Source organism: Miniopterus schreibersii (assembly GCF_964146895.1).
Source record: "Miniopterus schreibersii genome assembly, chromosome: 2".
In the NCBI taxonomy this organism is placed as follows: domain Eukaryota; kingdom Metazoa; phylum Chordata; class Mammalia; order Chiroptera; family Miniopteridae; genus Miniopterus; species Miniopterus schreibersii.
Genome location: NC_138102.1, coordinates 149,671,421 through 149,693,503, shown reverse-complemented (window position 1 = coordinate 149,693,503; position 22,083 = coordinate 149,671,421). Strand labels below are relative to the sequence as shown.

Genomic DNA, 22,083 nt, shown 5'->3' with positions numbered 1-22,083 from the left:
TACTCTAAGATCAGAATCTGCAACAGCTGGAACATCTGTTACAGGATCAGGAACAACAGAATCATTCTCTCATAAATCAGTGACACCTGGACTTTCAGCCGCAGAGACAGGAACAGCTGCTATAACAGGTGAAATGTCAAAAACTACTGGTGTATCACCTGGAATATCAGGAACAACTGTAAGATCAGAATCTGCAACAACTGGAACATCTGTAACAGGATCAGGAACAACAGAAACATTCTTTCAAAATTCAGGGATACCTGGACTCTCAGCCTCAGGGACAGGAAAGGCTGCTATAACAGGTGAAATGTCAAAAACTACTGGTGTAACACCTGGAGGATCAGGAACTCCTGGAAGATCAGAATCTGCAACAACTGGAACATCTGTTACAGGATCAGGAACAACAGCATCATTCTCTCAAAAATCAGGGACACCTGGACTTTCAGCCTCAGGTACAGGAACAGCTCCCATAGAAGGTGAAATGTCAGGAACTACTGGTATAGCACCTGGAGGATCAGGGACAACCCTGAGATCAGTATCTGGCAAAACTGGAACATTTGTAGCAGGGTCAGGAACAACTGAATCACCCTCTGAGGAATCAGGGAAAATGAGTACATCAGGTATAGGGACAGGAATAACTGTTACAGCAGGTGAAATATCGGAAACCACTGGTGTAATACCTGGAGGATCAGGGACACCTATAAGATCAGCATCTGGAACAACTGGAACATCTGTTATAGGATCAGTAACAACAGAATCATTCTCTCAAAAATCAGGGACACATGGACTCTCAGCCTCAGGGACAGGAACAGTTGCTATAACAGGTGAAATGTCAAAAACTACTGGTGTATCACCTGGAGGATCAGGAACTACTGTAAGATCAGAATCTGCAACAACTGGAACATCTGTTACAGGATCAGGAACAACAGAATCATTCTCTCAAAAATCAGGGACACCTGGACTTTCAGCTGCAGGGACAAGAACAGCAGGTATAGGAGGTGAAATGTCACGAACTACTGGTGTAGCTCGTGGAGGATCAGGAACTACTGGAGGATCAGAATCTGCAACAACTGGAACATCTGTTACAGGATCAGGAACAACAGAATCTTTCTTTCAAAATTCAGGGATACCTGGACTCTCAGGCTCAGGGATAGGAACAGCTGCTATAACAGGTGAAATGTCAAAACCTACTGGTGTACCACCTAGAAGATCAGGAACTACTCTAAGATCAGAATCTGCAACAACTGGAACATCTGTTATAGGATCAGGAACAACAGAATCATTCTCTCAAAATTCAGGGATACCTGGACTCTCAGCCTCAGGGACAGGAACAGCTGCTATAACAGGTGAAATGTCAAAAACTACTGGTGTATCACCTGGAGGATCAGGAACTACTGTAAGATCAGAATCTGCAACAGCTGGAACATCTGTTACAGGGTCAGGAACAACAGAATCATTCTCTCAAAAATCAGGGACACCTGGACTTTCAGCCTCAGGTACAGGAACAGCTCCCATAGAAGGTGAAATGTCAGGAACTACTGGTATAGCACCTGGAGGACCAGGGACAACCCTAAGATCAGTATCTGGCACAACTGGAACATTTGTAGCAGGATCAGGAACAACTGAATCACCCTCTGAGGAATCAGGGAAAATGAGTACATCAGGTATAAGGACAGGAATAACTGTTACAGCAGGTGAAATGTCGGGAACCACTGGTGTAACACTTAGAGGATCAGGGACACCTATTAGGTCAACATCTGGAACAACTGGAACATCTGTTATAGGATCAGTAACAACAGAATCATTCTCTCAAAAATCAGGGACACCTGGACTTTCAGCCGCAGGGACAGGAACAACAGGTATAGGAAGTGAAATGTCACGAACTACTGGTGTAGCTCGTGGAGGATCAGGAACTACTGGAAGATCAGAATCTGCAACAACTGGAACATCTATTACAGGATTAGGAACAGCAGAATCATTCTTGCATATTTCAGGGTTAACTGGACTCTCAGCCTCAGGGACAGGAACAGCTGCTATAACAGGTAAAATGTCAAAAACTACTGGTGTATCACCTGGAGGATCAGGAACTACTGTAAGATCAGAATCTGCAACAAGTGGAACATCTGTTACAGGATCAGGAACAACAGAATCATTCTCTCAAAAATCAGGGACACCTGGACTTTCAGCCGCAGGGACAGGAACAGCAGGTATAGGAGGTGAAATGTCACGAACTACTGGTGTAGCTCGTGGAGGATCAGGAACTACTGGAAGATCAGAATCTGCAACAAGTGGAACATCTGTTACAGGATTAGGAACAGCAGAATCATTCTTGCAAATTTCAGGGTTAACTGGACTCTCAGCCTCAGGGACAGGAACAGCTGCTATAACAGGTGAAATGTCAAAAACTACTGGTGTATCACCTGGAGGATCAGGAACTACTGTAAGATCAGAATCTGCAACAACTGGAACATCTGTTACAGGATCAGGAACAACAGAATCATTCTCTCAAAAATCAGGGACACCTGGACTTTCAGCTGCAGGGACAGGAACAGCAGGTATAGGAGGTGAAATGTCAAAAACTACTGGTGTAACACCTGGAGGATCAGAAACTACTGGAGGATCAGAATCTGCAACAACTGGAACATCTGTTACAGGATCAGGAACAACAGAATCATTCTTTCAAAATTCAGGGATACCTGGACTCTCAGCCTCAGGGACAGAAACAGCTGCTATAACAGGTGAAATGTCAAAAACTACTGGTGTACCACCTAGAGGATCAGGAACTACTGTAAGATCAGAATTTGCAACAACTGAAACATCTGTTATAGGATCAGGAACAACAGAATCATTCTCTCATAAATCAGTGACACCTGGACTTTCAGCCGCAGGGACTGGAACAGCTGCTAAAACAGGTGAAATGTCACGAACTACTGGTGTAGCTCGTGGAGGATCAGGAACTACTGGAAAATCAGAATCTGCAACAACTGGAACATCTGTTACAGGATTAGGAACAGCAGAATCATTCTTTCAAAATTCAGGGATACCTGGACTCTCAGCCTCAGGGACAGGAACAGCTGCTATAACAGGTGAAATGTCAAAAACTACTGGTGTATCACCTGGAGGATCAGGAACTACTGTAAGATCAGAATCTGCAACAACTGGAACATCTGTTACAGGATCAGGAACAACAGAATCATTCTCTCAAAAATCAGGGACACCTGGACTTTCAGCCGCAGGTACAGGAACAGCTGCCATAGAAGGTGAAATGTCAGGAACTACTGGTATAGCACCTGGAGGATCAGGGACAACCCTTAGATCAGTACCTGGCACAACTGGAACATTTGTAGCAGGGTCAGGAACAACTGAATCACCCTCTGAGGAATCAGGGAAAATGAGTACATCAGGTATAAGGACAGGAATAACTGTTACAGCAGGTGAAATGTCGGGAACCACTGGTGTAATACTTAGAGGATCAGGGACACCTATTAGGTCAACATCTGGAACAACTGGAACATCTGTTATAGGATCAGTAACAACAGAATCATTCTCTCAAAAATCAGGGACACCTGGACTTTCAGCCGCAGGGACAGGAACAGCAGGTATAGGAGGTGAAATGTCACGAACTACTGGTGGAGCTCGTGGAGGATCAGGAACTACTGGAAGATCAGAATCTGCAACAACTGGAACATCTATTACAGGATCAGGAACAGCAGAATCATTCTTGCATATTTCAGGGTTAACTGGACTCTCAGCCTCAGGGACAGGAACAGCTGCTATAACAGGTGAAATGTCAAAAACTACTGGTGTATCACCTGGAGGATCAGGAACTACTGTAAGATCAGAATCTGCAACAAGTGGAACATCTGTTACAGGATCAGGAACAACAGAATCATTCTCTCAAAAATCAGGGACACCTGGACTTTCAGCCGCAGGGACAGGAACAGCAGGTATAGGAGGTGAAATGTCACGAACTACTGGTGTAGCTCGTGGAGGATCAGGAACTACTGGAAGATCAGAATCTGCAACAACTGGAACATCTGTTACAGGATCAGGAACAACAGAATCATTCTCTCAAAAATCAGGGACACCTGGACTTTCAGCCGCAGGTACAGGAACAGCTGCCATAGAAGGTGAAATGTCAGGAACTACTGGTATAGCACCTGGAGGATCAGGGACAACCCTTAGATCAGTACCTGGCACAACTGGAACATTTGTAGCAGGGTCAGGAACAACTGAATCACCCTCTGAGGAATCAGGGAAAATGAGTACATCAGGTATAAGGACAGGAATAACTGTTACAGCAGGTGAAATGTCGGGAACCACTGGTGTAATACTTAGAGGATCAGGGACACCTATTAGGTCAACATCTGGAACAACTGGAACATCTGTTATAGGATCAGTAACAACAGAATCATTCTCTCAAAAATCAGGGACACCTGGACTTTCAGCCGCAGGGACAGGAACAGCAGGTATAGGAGGTGAAATGTCACGAACTACTGGTGGAGCTCGTGGAGGATCAGGAACTACTGGAAGATCAGAATCTGCAACAACTGGAACATCTATTACAGGATTAGGAACAGCAGAATCATTCTTGCATATTTCAGGGTTAACTGGACTCTCAGCCTCAGGGACAGGAACAGCTGCTATAACAGGTGAAATGTCAAAAACTACTGGTGTATCACCTGGAGGATCAGGAACTACTGTAAGATCAGAATCTGCAACAACTGGAACATCTGTTACAGGATCAGGAACAACAGAATCATTCTCTCAAAAATCAGGGACACCTGGACTTTCAGCCGCAGGGACAGGAACAGCAGGTATAGGAGGTGAAATGTCACGAACTACTGGTGTAGCTCGTGGAGGATCAGGAACTACTGGAAGATCAGAATCTGCAACAACTGGAACATCTGTTACAGGATCAGGAACAACAGAATCATTCTCTCAAAAATCAGGGACACCTGGACTTTCAGCTGCAGGGACAGGAACAGCAGGTATAGGAGGTGAAATGTCAAAAACTACTGGTGTAACACCTGGAGGATCAAAAACTACTGGAGGATCAGAATCTGCAACAACTGGAACATCTGTTACAGGATCAGGAACAACAGAATCATTCTTTCAAAATTCAGGGATACCTGGACTCTCAGCCTCAGGGACAGAAACAGCTGCTATAACAGGTGAAATGTCAAAAACTACTGGTGTACCACCTAGAGGATCAGGAACTACTGTAAGATCAGAATCTGCAACAACTGAAACATCTGTTATAGGATCAGGAACAACAGAATCATTCTCTCATAAATCAGTGACACCTGGACTTTCAGCCGCAGGGACTGGAACAGCTGCTAAAACAGGTGAAATGTCACGAACTACTGGTGTAGCTCGTGGAGGATCAGGAACTACTGGAAAATCAGAATCTGCAACAACTGGAACATCTGTTACAGGATTAGGAACAGCAGAATCATTCTTTCAAAATTCAGGGATACCTGGACTCTCAGCCTCAGGGACAGGAACAGCTGCTATAACAGGTGAAATGTCAAAAACTACTGGTGTATCACCTGGAGGATCAGGAACTACTGTAAGATCAGAATCTGCAACAACTGGAACATCTGTTACAGGATCAGGAACAACAGAATCATTCTCTCAGAAATCAGTGACACCTGGACTTTCAGCCGCAGGGACAGGAACAGCAGGTATAGGAGGTGAAATGTCAGTAACTACTGGTGTATCACCTGGAGGATCAGGAACTACTGGAGGATCAGAATCTGCAACAACTGGAACATCTGTTACAGGATCAGGAACAACAGAACCATTCTTTCAAAATTCAGGGATACCTGGACTCTCAGCCTCAGGGACAGGAACAGCTGCTATAACAGGTGAAATGTCAAAAACTACTGGTGTATCACCTGGAAGATCAGGAACTACTGGACGATCAGAATCTGCAACAGCTGGAACATCTGTTACAGGATCAGGAACAACAGAATCATTCTTTCAAAATTCAGGGATACCTGGACTCTCAGCCTCAGGGACAGGAACAGCTGCTATAACAGGTGAAATGTCAAAAACTACTGGTGTAGCACCTGGAGGATCAGGAACTACTGTAAGATCAGAATCTGCAACAACTGGAACATCTGTTATAGGATCAGGAACAACAGAATCTATCTCTCCGAAATCAGGAACACCTGGAGTTTCAGCCACAGGCACAGGAACAGCAGGTATAGGAGGTGAAATGTCAGTAACTACTAGTGTATCACCTGGAGGATCAGGAACTACTCGAGGATCAGAATCTGCAACAACTGGAACATTTGTTACAGGATCAGGAACAACAGAATCATTCTTTCAAAATTCAGGGATACCTGGACTCTCAGCCTCAGGGACAGGAACAGCTGCTATAACAGGTGAAACGTCAAAAACTACTGGTGTAACACCTGGAAGATCAGGAACTACTGTAAGATCAGAATCTGAAACAACTGGCACATCTGTTACAGGATTAGGAACAACAGAATCATTCTCTCAAAAATCAGGGACACCTGGACTTTCAGCCGCAGGGACAGAAACAGCAGGTATAGGAGGTGAAATGTCAGTAACTACTGGTGTATCACCTGGAGGATCAGAAACTACTGGAGGATCAGAATCTGCAACAACTGGAACATCTGTTACAGGATCAGTAACAACAGAATCATTCTCTCAAAATTCAGGGATACCTGGACTCTCAGCCTCAGGGACAGAAACAGCTGCTATAACAGGTGAAATGTCAAAAACTACTGGTGTACCACCTAGAGGATCAGGAACTACTGTAAGATCAGAATCTTCAACAACTGAAACATCTGTTATAGGATCAGGAACAACAGAATCATTCTCTCATAAATCAGTGACACCTGGACTTTCAGCCGCAGGGACTGGAACAGCTGCTAAAACAGGTGAAATGTCACGAACTACTGGTGTAGCTCGTGGAGGATCAGGAACTACTGGAAAATCAGAATCTGCAACAACTGGAACATCTGTTACAGGATTAGGAACAGCAGAATCATTCTTTCAAAATTCAGGGATACCTGGACTCTCAGCCTCAGGGACAGGAACAGCTGCTATAACAGGTGAAATGTCAAAAACTACTGGTGTATCACCTGGAGGATCAGGAACTACTGTAAGATCAGAATCTGCAACAACTGGAACATCTGTTACAGGATCAGGAACAACAGAATCATTCTCTCAAAAATCAGGGACACCTGGACTTTCAGCCTCAGGTACAGGAACAGCTGCCATAGAAGGTGAAATGTCAGGAACTACTGGTATAGCACCTGGAGGATCAGGGACAACCCTTAGATCAGTACCTGGCACAACTGGAACATTTGTAGCAGGGTCAGGAACAACTGAATCACCCTCTGAGGAATCAGGGAAAATGAGTACATCAGGTATAAGGACAGGAATAACTGTTACCGCAGGTGAAATGTCGGGAACCACTGGTGTAACACCTGGAGGATCAGGAACTACTGTAAGATCAGAATCTGCAACAACTGGAACATCTGTTACAGGATCAGGAACAACAGAATCATTCTCTCAGAAATCAGGGACACCTGGACTTTCAGCCGCAGGGACAGGAACAGCAGGTATAGGAGGTGAAATGTCAGTAACTACTGGTGTATCACCTGGAGGATCAGGAACTACTGGAGGATCAGAATCTGCAACAACTGGAACATCTGTTACAGGATCAGGAACAACAGAACCATTCTTTCAAAATTCAGGGATACCTGGACTCTCAGCCTCAGGGACAGGAACAGTTGCTATAACCGGTGAAATGTCAAAAACTACTGGTGTATCACCTGGAGGATCAGGAACTACTGTAAGATCAGAATCTGCAACAACTAGAACATCTGTTACAGGATCAGGAACAACAGAATCATTCTTTCAAAATTCAGGGTTACCTGGACTCTCAGCCTCAGGGACAGGAACAGCAATTATAACAGGTGAAATGTCAAGAACTACTGGTGTAACACCTGGAGGATCAGGAACTACTGTAAGATCAGAATCTGCAACAGCTGGAACATCTGGTATAGGATCAGGAACAACAGAATCATTTTCTCAGAAATCAGGGACACCTGGACATTCAGCCACAGGGACAGGAACAGCTGCCTTAACAGGTGAAATGTCACGAACTACTGGTGTATCACCTGGAGGATCAGGAACTATTGGAGGATCAGAATCTGCAACAACTGGAACATCTGTTACAGGATCAGGAACAACAGAACCATTCTTTCAAAATTCAGGGATACCTGGACTCTCAGCCTCAGGGACAGGTACAGTTGCTATAACCGGTGAAATGTCAAAAACTACTGTTGTAGCACCTGGAGGATCAGGAATTACTGTAAGATCAGAATCTGCAACAACTGGAACATCTTTCACAGGATCAGGAACAACAGAATCATTCTCTCAAAAATCAGGGACACCTGGACTTTCAGCCTCAGGGACAGGAACAACTGCTACAGTTGGTGAAACGTCAGGATCTACTGGTGTAACACTTTCCGGATCAGGGACAACTGTGTCATCAACTGTGATAATCCCTGAAGCAGGAAGAACAACGATGGAGCCAGGAATCCAGACTACCACATATGGAGGTAAGTCAGGTTATTGAAAAGTTGACCTTTTAGTGTACGTAATATTAGTTTTGGTCAGATAATTTGGAACTATACATATAAATTTTTCAGCATTCTACTATTTACAACTTGAATTTTTGAATAAAATGGGAGCTTCATAGAACATTATTGTTTTAAATAATTATTTCATACTTGTTAATAAGCTTATATTTTCATCCTTCCTACTAATTTTTGGACCAGGTGCATTCAGAGGGTCATTCGGAACTACCACAGGGGCAAGCAGAGGAAGTACAACTGGAGCAGGAGCATCTGGCTCCACCTCTACTGGGAAAGAAGCAGGCAAGGCTCACCTTGGTGATCTAGCAGGAACATGACTGAGCCTCAAATTATGTTGATGAGTTTAAGTTAATTATTAAGGACTGAACTTTTTAGTAATATGATTAAAGTATGTTCTAGGTTTATTATTAACTTTTAAAATTGAAATCTACTTAAATGGAATTAAGTTTATTAGTTTTACTAAAACAAATCATGTCAACATAATAATCAACTACCCCTTTAACCAGGCACAACTGAAGAACAATATGGAGAAACCACTGGAGCAGGCGAAAACACAGCCAGATTAAGCACACCTGGTCAATCACGAGAGTGGGAAGGGAAGCTATTGGCTCAGGTTCTAGCTCCACATAAGGTTTTCTGATAAATCTCATGATGAATATCAGTGTATTGTAAATAGAAAAAAAAGAACATCAGATCCAAGTCATCTAGTATTTAGGGTCTTATATTTTAATAGGTACTTTAACACCACTACTGGAACTACAATAGCTGGGCTCAAAGTAGTTCCACTGATAATGTCTACTAGTTACACTGTATTCTGCCAAAATAACAACCCTGTTCATGGCTTTCGACTTTTAATCTCAGGTTCTATCGGAAGCACCCCTGGCTCAACATTTGTACCTGGAAGTTCCATTACTGGTAAGTAAATGGGGAATGTTGGATGTATGTTTTAACTTGTTTTCATACTCATTGGCTAGTTCAAAATAGTAAAATGATGAATAAAAACACCAGTTAAATCATTAAAATGTCTTTAAATATATTATTTTATTTGACTATTTGAATAAGGTTTGTAACCTCATTTTATTCATGAAGAACTTAGAAAAGCCATCCTCTAAGCTGGTCCAGGTTCTACAGCCAGTCATATTGTTTACTTACTCCAGAGGCCATGCTCTTCACTACATGTCATCCTCTAAGGCAAATATACAATGATCTTCAGTGACCCATTAATAAAAGCTTGCTTCTAATATACACAAAACTTAAAGGTTCTCTATTTCTAACTATAGTAACTGCAATATCAGGTAATAAAAATGTTTAAAATATTTTATACAAGACAATCTGTAGCATTTGTTCAGAAACAGCAAGATTTGGGGCATTTTATTCACAAAAATATAATTCTATTCTATAAATAAAAAATTATCACTTCCCTTCTTTTTTCAATTATTCCATCTTGATATAAAATTTACAAATACTTATAGGAAATTTTTTTCATAACAACACATGAGCTAAATTATTTATTCAAGGCTACAGGACATTATTATTTAAGTTTCTGGACCACTGATGTGTCATGGTACTTGAGAAAGACATTATTTTCAATTTGCAGGCTAATAGAACCTAAGATTTAGTGAGTAAATTGTCTATTATTTAAGGAATAGATTGTTATTTTTTTTTTTTTCTGGGAAAGATTTACACTACATCTATTCTAACTACTATTAAAAACTCCACTTATGGCCCTAGACAGTTTGCTCCATGGTTAGAGTGTCAGCCCATGGACTGAAGGGTCCTAGGTTCCATTCTGGTCAAGGGCACCTACCTGGGTTGCAGGCTCCATCCCCTGCCCTGTGCGGGAGGCAAATTGATGTGTCTCTCTCACATCCATGTTTCTCTCTCTGTCTCTCCCTTTCCCTTACACTCTCTCTAAAAAATTAATGGAAAAAATTTCCTCAGGGGAAGATTAACAAAAACAAAACAAAAAAACTCCACTTACGTAAATTTATTTTACAAACTAGCCATTAGAAAATAATTCAAAGATTTGATTCAGACTGAATTCATAATTATTCTTTATTCAGTCGGTGGTTATGTAAATGTAAATGAATTCACATGCTCTATAATATTTATTGAGCGCCATAATTATACGGCTACCATAGCTGTTAAGATATGTGGCTGTTGAGGCACAGTGTGTATTCTATCCTTTCTTTTTGCATTTTCCGACTTCAAGATTTTAGTTTTAAATTAAATGGAACTGAGCAAGAGATACTGTTGTAAATATTTTGTTTGGGACAAAGGCAGTGGTTCTGTTTTCAGTTTGATAATTTGTAATTCACAAGTGATTTTTTACAAGAACACTTTAGTGTCTGTCTCCCAAGAGAGCGCTCATCCTGACTTGAATTTTTAGGTAAAGCCCTATGGAAATAACACTTTTTGTGTGTGTTTTTTTTAAATAAAAAAATGCATATTGGCAGTTGAATTTTTAAAGTGAAATTCAAGAAGTATATTCTTTAATTGAAACATGAATTTAATCTTTCCTTGTTTTAGGCTTAAAGATCGGTGATTTTCCACAACTCTTTGAATGTAAGTTGAAATTAAAATGACAAAAATATATTTCTGCACAATGTAGTTTGAAATAATATTTCTATCTTTTCCATTTGAGCACTGAAAAATAACTGAGGAACTGTGATATTCTTCCTAAATTATTATTTAATGCAAATTAATCTTTATGAGTTGAGATAAATAAAAATGTTCATTTATATATATTTTGTGTTTTTAATTTTCAGTGCCGCCAGAAAAGGGTAGATTCAAAGGTGAGAAAATATAAGGTTATAAATATACACTTAAGAAATTGTGTTACAATACTAGAATAGAAAATAAGATAGCAGAAGCTATAATTTATCAGATTAATAAAACATAAACTTCAAATTAGAGTTTGGTAGCATAAGGCTTTTGCTTTCTCTATTTTTATACCTTCTTAAATCATAACAAAGGTGTACTGAATTTCTTACATAATAGTTAAATTTTACATTGGTTGTGTACAAACATACAAAATCAAATAAATAAAAATAACTCTAGAAACAGCCCCCTCATTGAAAAAGAAAGTGCCATAGTTCTCAGCATATTAGTATTGTCACCTACCATTTACATGAAAATTGTTAGTTTTTATTGCATCCTGATGTCTCTTTTAAAATGTAACAGTTTTAAAAGATAAGCAAAAAAAGTTTATTCTATAGAACATTTCACCTTTTAAAAAAAAATTGTTCCCCTCTGCATTCCTTTAGCATTTACATTAAAATATAAGCTCTATGAAGACAGGTATTTTTGTCTTATTTTGTTCATTGATATAAAACCCCTTTCTAATCCTCATGTGATGAGGTGTTTGATTTCCATACTTGTCCACCTGATCTACTGGATTCTGCCTTTGTTGCGTGGAGACCATTGAACATGCATCACGCAGTGTGTCATCCAGTGAGCTAAGAGATCAGGACAGCTATTTCCAACACAGGTTGAGTTGAAAGATAAGAAAACCATCTCTATGGACATGATGGAAATGAAGCTCTTTATAGGCTTGCTGTGATAAAATAATACAAAATACCTCTTCCCAGCATCTCAAACATCCAGAACTTTCTCATCTATTTTCTCCCTCAGAGGCCACAACTTCCATAGAAGATGAGAGGAAGCATCACATGCCTTTTGTTAACCACAAATTTTGATGCTCATAGGAGAGCTGAGAGGGAGAAAAGCTTTCTGGAGAGCTGTTCCTATTTCCTTTACTAATACTGCATTTGGAGCCAACTAATTCTTTTTTAAGTTTTTGAGTTTTGTACTGCAAAGCTACTAATAACAGAGTTCAGAATAATAGCTGTAATCCTTGAACATGGCATGATTGTCCCAATAGTTTTGAGTAATTTCTCCTGTGAAATTACAGATATTATAAGATTTGAAGAGGAAAGTGAGAAAGCTTTCTATTCTTGAGAAATAGGGAGGAGCTATATAAACCCTGGAAACATTTCTGCCCCATATAGATGTTGGCTTTTCACAGAAAACCAATGAAGAGTGCAATATTTTCCCAATGTTTGAAGTTTACAGAACATTCATACCTTCTTGTTTCCAACCCACAGGAAGTACCACTGTAGCATCAGAAAGTGAAACCACTGGGAGCAAAACAGGTGAGTGTGGGAGAAACCCAACCAGTTTACCAAAACAGAATGATACCAGAAAGGTTGTCTCAGGTTGAGAACATTGCCCCTCTGAAAGTCTTGGTAATAAAGTGGTTAATGGGAAAATATAGCAGGCTCATCATCAAAGAAGAGGTGGACAGTGAGCCAGTTAGATAAAATGAAATTATACTCAGGTTCTTTTTAGATGTATGTTTTTAAAAAAGAAACATGATCCTGTGGTGACCATAGTTCCTTTGTGTTTCAGGCACCACTGGGGTAGCCCCTGGCACAACTGTCACCCCAGGCAGTTCCAAAAAAGGTGAGTCAACCAATTGAAATGGAATCTTCCACATCTCTTCCCACAAATTAGATGTCTCCTCTGTGGTTATCCATTGAAGGGGTATTACAATATCTTTCCATGATCCTGAAATATTCTCCAATCACCTCTTTCCTCCTTCTCTCGCTCAGAGGCCACAACTTTCCTTGGAGAAGGTGGAACAACCAGAGTTGGAATAGACACAGGTGAGTTCTCTAAGCTAACACCTGCACTGCATAATGTCATCGTAAAACAGTCTTCTGAAAATGTATCCACATTGTTTATATATGTTCTATTAAGCAATTTCAGATAAAAAGACATGCCAGCCCTTTCATTGCCTTCTTATTACCTGAGTTTACAAGATCTCTCGCTAGACCATCATGAAGGCAATTTAATGACAGATTAGTAGCGTGGAAAGAAAATTCTTATCTCTCTTCGAAGTAAGAGACATGATAGTCGAGAACTCAGTAAAGGAGTTAATTAAAATATTTTTATGAGGGGCACAATGGATGATTTCTTAGAACTAAAAGTTATAGTTTGGTGCTACTTGGAGACTTTAGAGTCCTATTTTAAATCAGGTGGTGAACAAGCAATTAAATTAGTGACCACTGCGCCTTTCTTGTTTTAGGTACTACTGGTACAGTCTCTGGAAAAACTCTGGAACCTGGAAGTTACAACACAGGTAATTCTGAAAATACATGCAAAATCTAGACATAGGCACCTTAGATGATATGACAACAATACAGTATGAATTTCCACCACCCTGGTCTTTACTCCTCCCCTTCTTTTCTCTATCAGAGGCCACAACTTCCATAGGAGGGAGTGGGACCACCCAAGCAGGACTTGTAGGAGGTGAGCTGTTTAAGTCTGAGACATTGGTGTGTGTGTTTTTTTGGGTTTTTTTCTTCCTTTTTTTAGTCTCTGTTAGCGTGGCTACAATGAACACATGAGTGGGAAGTTTGGCTGAAGAAATGTGCCTACATTTCCTCTGGGAATGCAATATTCCAGAGTCACAAAACTGGGTCAGCCTAGGAATTCTATGGCCTCACAAGCCTCTATCAGTATTTCCAGAGGCCCAACCTTGCCAAGCTAGCTGTTTGATGGCAGGGATGAGGCCCACCTGTGAGCAAGCCCCAGCCTACCAAGACCCCAATTGTTACACATGGTTTCCCATTTTCCGCAGCATACATTAACATATCAAATTGACTTATTTATCATGTTTATTATTCACCACTAGTTTCCAGCTGCCAGAATATAAGCCACATAGGAGGGAAATATTTGAATATTCGCCTCACTGATACATCCAAATGCCTAAAACAATAGTGCACAGAAGACTTGCTTAATAAATGTCAGTGGAATCATGAAACATACACTTATGTTGCAGCTTCACTCTACTTGTGTTAATAGGTAGCACCATGCTTTCACCAGGAGCCAGCGCGGTTCAGAGAAAACCAAGCCAGTAGGATACACTAAATGAATTCACCATATGATTGTATTCGAGTCACAGAGTTCTACTTGAGACATCAGAATATCAAAAGACCTCAACTAATTGATGAGTAACAGAAAGTTAAATTTATCATCTGCCTTCTGTCTCCTTTAGGCACCTCCGTCACACCAGGGCGCCCAGGGACTGGCAGTGAAACAGGTGAGGGTGACATAAGGTCTGCATTCACTTTCAGCGGGATCTGGGGAAAAGGGACTCGAATAGCAACAATGATAAATGGATGGGTCAGCAAAAGAAATTGTGGAAAGTCATAGATGGTTCAATTCATTCAGAAACTGAGGCTCAGGAAACCTCTCTTGGCCATTCCAGGATACAGCTACCTCAGTACTGAAGGGGAAATGATGCTGTGTTGATGCCTTTATCTTTCTCATTTTAGGTGCTACACAGGAATTCCCTAGGACAACCATTACCCCTGGGCGTTCTCACACAGGCAAGTTAGTAGGAAGAAATCTCTTAACTTCGTAATATACCAACATAATTCTTTCCCTAATTCTCAAATGCTCAGACCTCACACTCACCAGTGTCTTCCTTCAGAGGCCACAATACTAACAGAAGGCACTGGCACTTCTGGAACTGGATCCAGACCTGGTGAGGATGAGCCCCTCACAGTTGGGGTTTAGCATGAATTACGACTATTGGTTTACCTGTTGGTGTCGGTGTAATTTTCTGTGGAGTGGTTTGCATTAGCTTTCAGTTTTTCTTAGACTTAGTATATTTTGAAAACTCTCAATACTAGTTCGTTTCTAGCCTCACAGCTGGAACTTCCTACAGAAGAGCTTGTGGTGAAGTGAGTATAAAAGGTTTTTCCATGGTGGCAAAGAAATCACTAAGATGAAAGGGAAATGAAGAGTATTACGTATCCGGGAAGACGTAAAAGCAATGTGAACTCTTAAACGGGCATATCCTAAACAAGTATTTTCTTGCTCAAAGAGCAATAATGATATTCAATATTTTTCTTGGCACATATAGATATTTTTCTGGTTTTCCACCCATGGTAGGATCCACAATGGTACTATGAGACCAAACACCTGGGAGTGTAACAAGTGAACCTTGGTTAAGGGCACCTTGCTTTAAGCATCCTAGAATGAAAGGATTGTCTAGATGGGTGCCTCCTACTAGAAACACTACTATTTTTGTTGCTGTCTTAATCACATGGGTGATAGAAGAGGCTTAGATTCTCCCTTCATCTTGAATTAGTGAGAAGGCCTTTTGATATAATAAAGATACACATAGGGTCCTTCTGAGGCAAGCATTGAGGACACAAACACATGTCACTCATACATCCAAAGTACAAAACTGTTCAGAAGACTTGCTTAATAAATATCAGTGGAAGAATTAAACAGATAGTTATTTTGAAACTTCACTCTACTTGTGTTAATAGGTCACACCACGCTTTCACCCGGAGCCAGCAGGGTGAAATTACACAGAATTCTGAGTCATGTAGGATCACTAAATCAGTTTACCGTATGAGAGTATTAGAGTAATTGACTTCTACTTTAAATATCAGCATATCAAAATATCTCAGGGAATTGATGAATAACCTTTACAAAGATGCATCATCATCTGCCTTCTTTCTCCTTTAGGCACCTCTGTTACCCCAGGGAGTCCAGGGACTGGCAGTGAAACAGGTGAGGGCCACATAAGGTCTGTTTCATATGTAGTGGGATCTATAGAAAGGGACTCCTGTAGCAAAATTTGATCAACAGGTGGGTTAGGAAAGGAAGTTGTTCAAAGTCATTGACAGTTCATTTCCTTTAGGAACAGAGACCCTCAGGCAAATTCTTCACCATTCAAGGTCAATTAGCTAGATCATTTTGAAGGGGGAACTTACGCTGTGTTGATGCCTTTATGTTTTTCATTTTTAGGTGGAACAAAACAGTTCCTTAGGACAACCGGTATACCAGGGAGTTCCCGCACAGGTATACTATACAAGAAGAAATCTCCATATTTAAACTCAGTATAGTTAGTAGACCTACTCTGATAAAATATCAAGATAATTCTTGCCCTTATATCACAAATTCTCATTCCTTATCACTCATCAATGTCTTCCTTCAGAAGCCACAACCTTAACAGAAGGCAGTGGCACTCCTGGAACTGGATTCAGACCTAGTGAGAGTGAGTATCACCATTTTGGGGTTCACCATAAATTATGACTCCTTGTAGGGTCACCTGCTGGGAATTGTGTTTTCCTACAGAGTGGTTTGCGTTTGCTACTAGTTTTTTGTTTTTTGATTTAACATATAAGAAAAACGGTCTCAATACTTTCATTTAGGCTCACAGTTCTATCTAAATGAGCTGGTGGTGAAATCAGTATAAGAGGTTTCTCCTGCTATGACATACACATCACTAAGATGCCAGGGGAACCTGAGAAGTGTTATACATCTTGGAAGAAGAGAAAGCAATGTGAACTCTTAAAGAAACCCATCCTATAGAAAGGTTTTCTGCTCAAAAAAAGCAATAATGACAGTCAATGTTTTTCTTGACACATTCAAATATTTTTCTGGTTTTCCTCCCATGATAGGCACCACTAAAGTACCAGGAGGCCAAGCAACTGGGAGTGTGACAGGTAAACCTAGGTGTTTCCCCTTACTTTCAATGAATGGAGTGCCTGGGAATGGTGACTCATGCTGGGAACATTACTATTTTTATAGCTTTCCTAGTGATTTGAGTTATAAATAAGTCATAGATTCTCATCTCATCAGGAAGCTGTGATGGGTCTTGATATAACAAAGAAGTACCTATAGTCCTTCTAGAGTCAGGACACAAACGTGAGTCACTGTGAAGATCTCAGATCCTTTGTGTTTCAGGTACCACTGGCATAGCCCCTGGCACAACCATTGCCCCAGGAAGTTCCAACACAGGTAGGTCAACACATTGACCTAGAATCCTCATCATGTTCTCCCACAAATTAGCTATCTTCTCTGATGTCATGTTTTGCAGGAAAATCACCGTCTTTTCCATGATCCTTAAATATTTTCCAATTACCTCTTTTCTCCTCTCCCTCAGAGGCCACTACTATCTTAGGTAAAAGTGAAGCAACCAGAGTTGAGATAAACACAGATGAACACTGCTAAGCTAGTACCTGCACTTCCTAATAACTTTTAAAACAGTCTTCTGAAAGTATATTTATGCTTCTTATATATGTTATATTAGGCCAGTTTATATCCTGACATTAGTGCAATGTGTACTCTCCTCCAACCTAGTCTTGTTCCTCCCCTTCTTTTCTCTATCAGAGGCGACAGCTTCCACAGGAGGAAGTGGGACCACTCAAGCAGGATTTCTAGGAGGTGAGTTTTTTCAGTCTGAGGCTCTGGGGTTATTTGTCAATGTTTGAGTGGTGGCAGTGAACACATGAATGGGAAGGCAGGCTGAGGAAATGGGCCTGAATTCCCTCTGGGAATGCAAAAGTCAGAGTCACAAACCTGAGTTGGCCTAGGGATTCCTTGGCCTCACGTGTCCCCATCTGATTTTCAGAGGTCCAAGCTTGCAGAGCTCGTTTTTGGAGGGCAGGGGTACGGCCCACCTGCTGCCAGCCTCTGCTGCCAAGGCCCTGGTCCTCCTATATGTTTTGCCATTTTTTCATAGCCCACTGACTTATTTATCGTGTTTACTATTCACTGCTACTCTCCAGATGCTAGAATATAAGCCACATTAGGGGAAGGATATTTGAGTATTCTGTTTACTGATATATCCAAAGGCCAAAACCAATATTGCACAAAAGTCTTAATAAGTTTCAGTGGAATGATGAAATATATACTTATGTTGAAGCTTCACTCTGCTTGGGTTAATAGGTAACATTAATGATGACTCTTCTTAGCCTTGCTTGTTGGGACCTATTGCTGTCCTGCAGAGTCTTTTCCATTTGCTTCCAGCTTTTCTTAGATTTAACATAGTTTGCAGAAGCTCTCACTACTGACTTCTAACCTCACAGATATTAACTTTGTAAAGTCAGTATGAGAAGTTTACCCTGTGAAGACATACAAATCACTGAGAAGTCAGGGGGAACTGAGAAATATTACATATCTGAGGAGAAATGAAAGCAATGTGAATCTTAAACAGGCATATCCTACACAGATGTTTTCCTTGTGCAAAAGAGCAATAGTATATTTAATATTTTCCTTGAGACATTCAAATATTTTCCTGGTTTTCCTCTCACTATAGGCACAACTGCAGTACCAGGAGGCCAATCAACTGGGAGTGTGACAGGTGATTCTGAAAGATATCCACCTTTTTCTCTATCTCAGTGTGAATGGGATGTCTTAGGAGGGTGCTTCATGGTGGGCATATTACTATTTTATTACTTTCTTAACGATATGGTCATAGAAAAGGTCTAGGTTCTCCCTTCATCTTGAATTAGTGAAAGGTCCCTTTGATTTAACAAAGATACACCCAAGCCTTTCTCTAGGCTGGCTCAAGAGACAAACACATCTCACCATGAAGATTTCTAACTCTTTGTGTTTCAGGCTTCACTGGAGTAGCCCCTGGCACAACTGTTGCTCCTGGCACTTCCAACACAGGTGAGTCAAGAAGTTGACAAAATCTTCCTCATATCTTCCAGCAAATTAGATGTCACTTCTGGTATTATCCATTGCAGGGGTATCATCATATCCTTTTCATAATCCTTAATATTTTCTAATGACCTCTTTTTCACCTTCTCTTCCTCAGAGGCCTCTACATTCATGGGAGAAAGTGGAGCAACCAGAGTTGGAATGGACACAGGTGAGCACTGTTAAGCTAATACCTGCACTGCATAATAACTTCTTAGAACAGTCTTCTGAAAATATTCCACACTATTTATATATGTTATGTTGGAAAAGATCAGAATAAAAAGGACAAGCCAGTTGTTACCTGCCTCCTTATTGCCTGAGTTTACAACATCCTTCACTAGACTATCATGAAATCAAACAAATGACAGATAAATAGTAACATGGAGAGAAATTTCATATCTTTCCTCTAACGAAAGAGACATGATAGTTGAGAACTAAGTTAAATTATTATAGAAAGAAATGTTACATGGGGCTCCCACTGATGACTTCCTGGCACTAAAAGTCACAGGGTTATAGTTTGCTGCTACATGGAGATGGAGATTCCTATTTAAATCAGGTTGGTGAACAAGCAATTGATCTAGGGACCACTGTTCCTTTCTGGTTGCAGGTACTACTGGTATAGTCTCTGGAAAAACTCTGGAACCTGAAAGTTACAACACAGGTTAGTCTGAAAATACATGTAAAACCTGGACATTGGCACCTTGGATGATATATTCTGAATAGCACAGTGTGGACTTTTCCACCAGCTAGTCTTGCTTCTTCCTTCTTTTCTCTATCAGAGGCCACAACTTCCATGGGAGGAAGTGGGACCACCCAAGCAGGACTTCGGGGAGGTGAGCTTTTTAAGCCTGATTAATCTCTCTGTGGCTAGAATGAACACATGAGTGGGAAGGTGTGCTGAGGAAATCTCCCTTCACTTGTTTAGGAACACAATATGCCAGAGCCAAACTCCAGAGCTGGTCTAGGAATTCCATGGTCTCACATGTCCCCATCTGGAGTTTCAGAGGCCCAAGCTTGCAAAGCTAGTTGCTGGATGGCAGGAATGGGGCCAATCCCTGCCTACAAAGGCCCCAGTTCTCATATATGGATTGCCATTTTCCATAACACTTAACTAACATCTGTCTCATTGATTTATTTATCATGTTTATTATTTACTGCTCTACTTCACCTGCTAGAATGTAAGCCACATTATGGGGGGGGGGAGGGAATCTTTGATGCATCCAAATGCCTAAAACAATACTGCACAGAAGACTTGCTTAATAAATATCAGTGGAATCATGAAACACATAATTATGCTAAAGTTTCACTCTACTTGCATTAATAGGTACCACCACACTTTCACCTGGAGCCAGCAGCAGTTCACAGAAAACCAAGCCAGGTAGGGTACACTAAATAAATTCACCACATAGGAGTATTAGCATCACACAGTTCTACTTTATACCTTGGAATGTCAAAATCCCTCAGGTAATTGATGAATAACTTTTACAAAGATGCATCATCATCTGCCTTTTTCCTCCTTTAGGCACCTCTGTCACACCAGGGAGTCCAGGGAGTGGAAGTGAAACAGGTGAGGGTGACATAAGGACTCCTTTCACTGAATTGGGATCTATGAAAAAGGGAATTCCAGTAGCAACAATGTTCCATAGATGGGGCAGGAAAGGAAATTGTGGAAAGTCATTGAGAGCTCATTTCCCCCTGAAGCAGAGATCCCAAGGACAGGTCTTCTGGTCATTCAACGACACATAGCTGCTTCAGTACTGAAGAGGGAACTAATGATTTGTTGATGCCTTTATCTTTCTCATTTTTAGGTGAGACACAGGAATTCTCTAGGACAACCATTACATCTGGAAGTTTCAACACTGGTATCGTAACAAGAAGAAATCTCTATCTTTAACCTCATAATATCATTAGTAGCCCTGCTCTGATGAAATATCAACATAATTCTTTCTTCATATCTCAAATCCTCATTCCTCACCCTTCACCATTTTCTCCATCAGAAGCCACAACGTTAACGAAAGGCGGCAGCTCTTCTGGAACTGGATTCAAAAACGGTGAGAAAGAGCTCCTGCAGCTTGGGGTCTACCATTAATGATGACTTTTCGCCTGGCCTGCTGGGAGGTGTGCTTTCCTGCAGAGTGGTTTGCACATGTTTCCAGTTCTTCTTAGATTTAATGTAATTTGGAAAACTCTCAATACTGACTTCTAGTCTCACAACTATAACTTTGTAAAGAAGGGCTGGTGGTGGAATCTGTATGAGAGGTTTACCCTGTGATGGCATATACATCACTAAGATGCCAGTGCGAGATGAGAAATATGATATATCTGGAAGAGGTAAAAGCAATGTAAACTTTTAAGCATATCCAGGGGAATTCTGTAGGCCAACTATTATACCTGGGAGTTCCTACACAGGTAGGATAGCAAGAAGAAATCTCCATATTTAACCCCGTAACATAGTTAGCATTCTTGTTCTAATCAAATATGAAGATGATTTTTTCCTAATATCCCAAATCCTCAGACTTCACCATTCATCATTTTCTTCCTTCAGTGCCCACAACTTTAACAGTAGGCAGTGGCACTCCTGGAACTGGAAGCAGACCTGATGAGAATGAGTAGCTCACTGTTAGGGTTTACCTTTAGTTATGACTCTTTACAAGCTCCCATTTTGGAGGTGTGTGTTCCTGCAGAGTTGTTTGCATGTATCAGTATTTTCTTTAACATATTATTGATAAACTTTCAATACCTTCTCAGGCCTCACAGCTGTAACTTAGGAAGGGGCTATTGGTGAAATCCCCATGAGAGGTTTCCTCTTTGATGGCATACACATCACTCAGATGTCAGAGGAGCTGAGAAATATTATATACCTGGATAGAAGAGAAAGCAGTGTGAACTCTTAAGCAAACCTATGCTATATACAGGTTCTCTTGCTCAA

The 22,083-nt window shown here is 40.8% G+C and overlaps 1 protein-coding gene across 1 annotated transcript in view; it reads left to right on the top strand.

The window, feature by feature from the left end:
- The window catches only part of MUC19 (mucin 19, oligomeric), a 108,638-nt gene that overhangs the window by 66,330 nt on the left and 20,225 nt on the right, over positions 1-22,083 (top strand). The window contains exons 45-73 of the mRNA XM_081127793.1: positions 273-2,912; positions 3,057-5,348; positions 5,493-5,870; positions 6,015-6,209; positions 6,363-8,606; positions 9,504-9,557; positions 11,172-11,207; positions 11,411-11,437; positions 12,749-12,796; positions 13,053-13,106; positions 13,256-13,309; positions 13,732-13,785; positions 13,902-13,955; positions 14,704-14,748; positions 14,984-15,037; positions 16,191-16,235; positions 16,473-16,526; positions 16,663-16,722; positions 17,129-17,173; positions 17,415-17,468; positions 17,841-17,894; positions 18,769-18,813; positions 19,071-19,124; positions 19,273-19,326; positions 19,762-19,815; positions 19,934-19,987; positions 20,479-20,532; positions 20,677-20,721; positions 21,152-21,205. Coding sequence (XP_080983919.1) covers positions 273-2,912; positions 3,057-5,348; positions 5,493-5,870; positions 6,015-6,209; positions 6,363-8,606; positions 9,504-9,557; positions 11,172-11,207; positions 11,411-11,437; positions 12,749-12,796; positions 13,053-13,106; positions 13,256-13,309; positions 13,732-13,785; positions 13,902-13,955; positions 14,704-14,748; positions 14,984-15,037; positions 16,191-16,235; positions 16,473-16,526; positions 16,663-16,722; positions 17,129-17,173; positions 17,415-17,468; positions 17,841-17,894; positions 18,769-18,813; positions 19,071-19,124; positions 19,273-19,326; positions 19,762-19,815; positions 19,934-19,987; positions 20,479-20,532; positions 20,677-20,721; positions 21,152-21,205 — 8,955 coding nt within the window. The remainder of the gene's footprint in view (positions 1-272; positions 2,913-3,056; positions 5,349-5,492; positions 5,871-6,014; positions 6,210-6,362; positions 8,607-9,503; positions 9,558-11,171; positions 11,208-11,410; positions 11,438-12,748; positions 12,797-13,052; positions 13,107-13,255; positions 13,310-13,731; positions 13,786-13,901; positions 13,956-14,703; positions 14,749-14,983; positions 15,038-16,190; positions 16,236-16,472; positions 16,527-16,662; positions 16,723-17,128; positions 17,174-17,414; positions 17,469-17,840; positions 17,895-18,768; positions 18,814-19,070; positions 19,125-19,272; positions 19,327-19,761; positions 19,816-19,933; positions 19,988-20,478; positions 20,533-20,676; positions 20,722-21,151; positions 21,206-22,083) is intronic.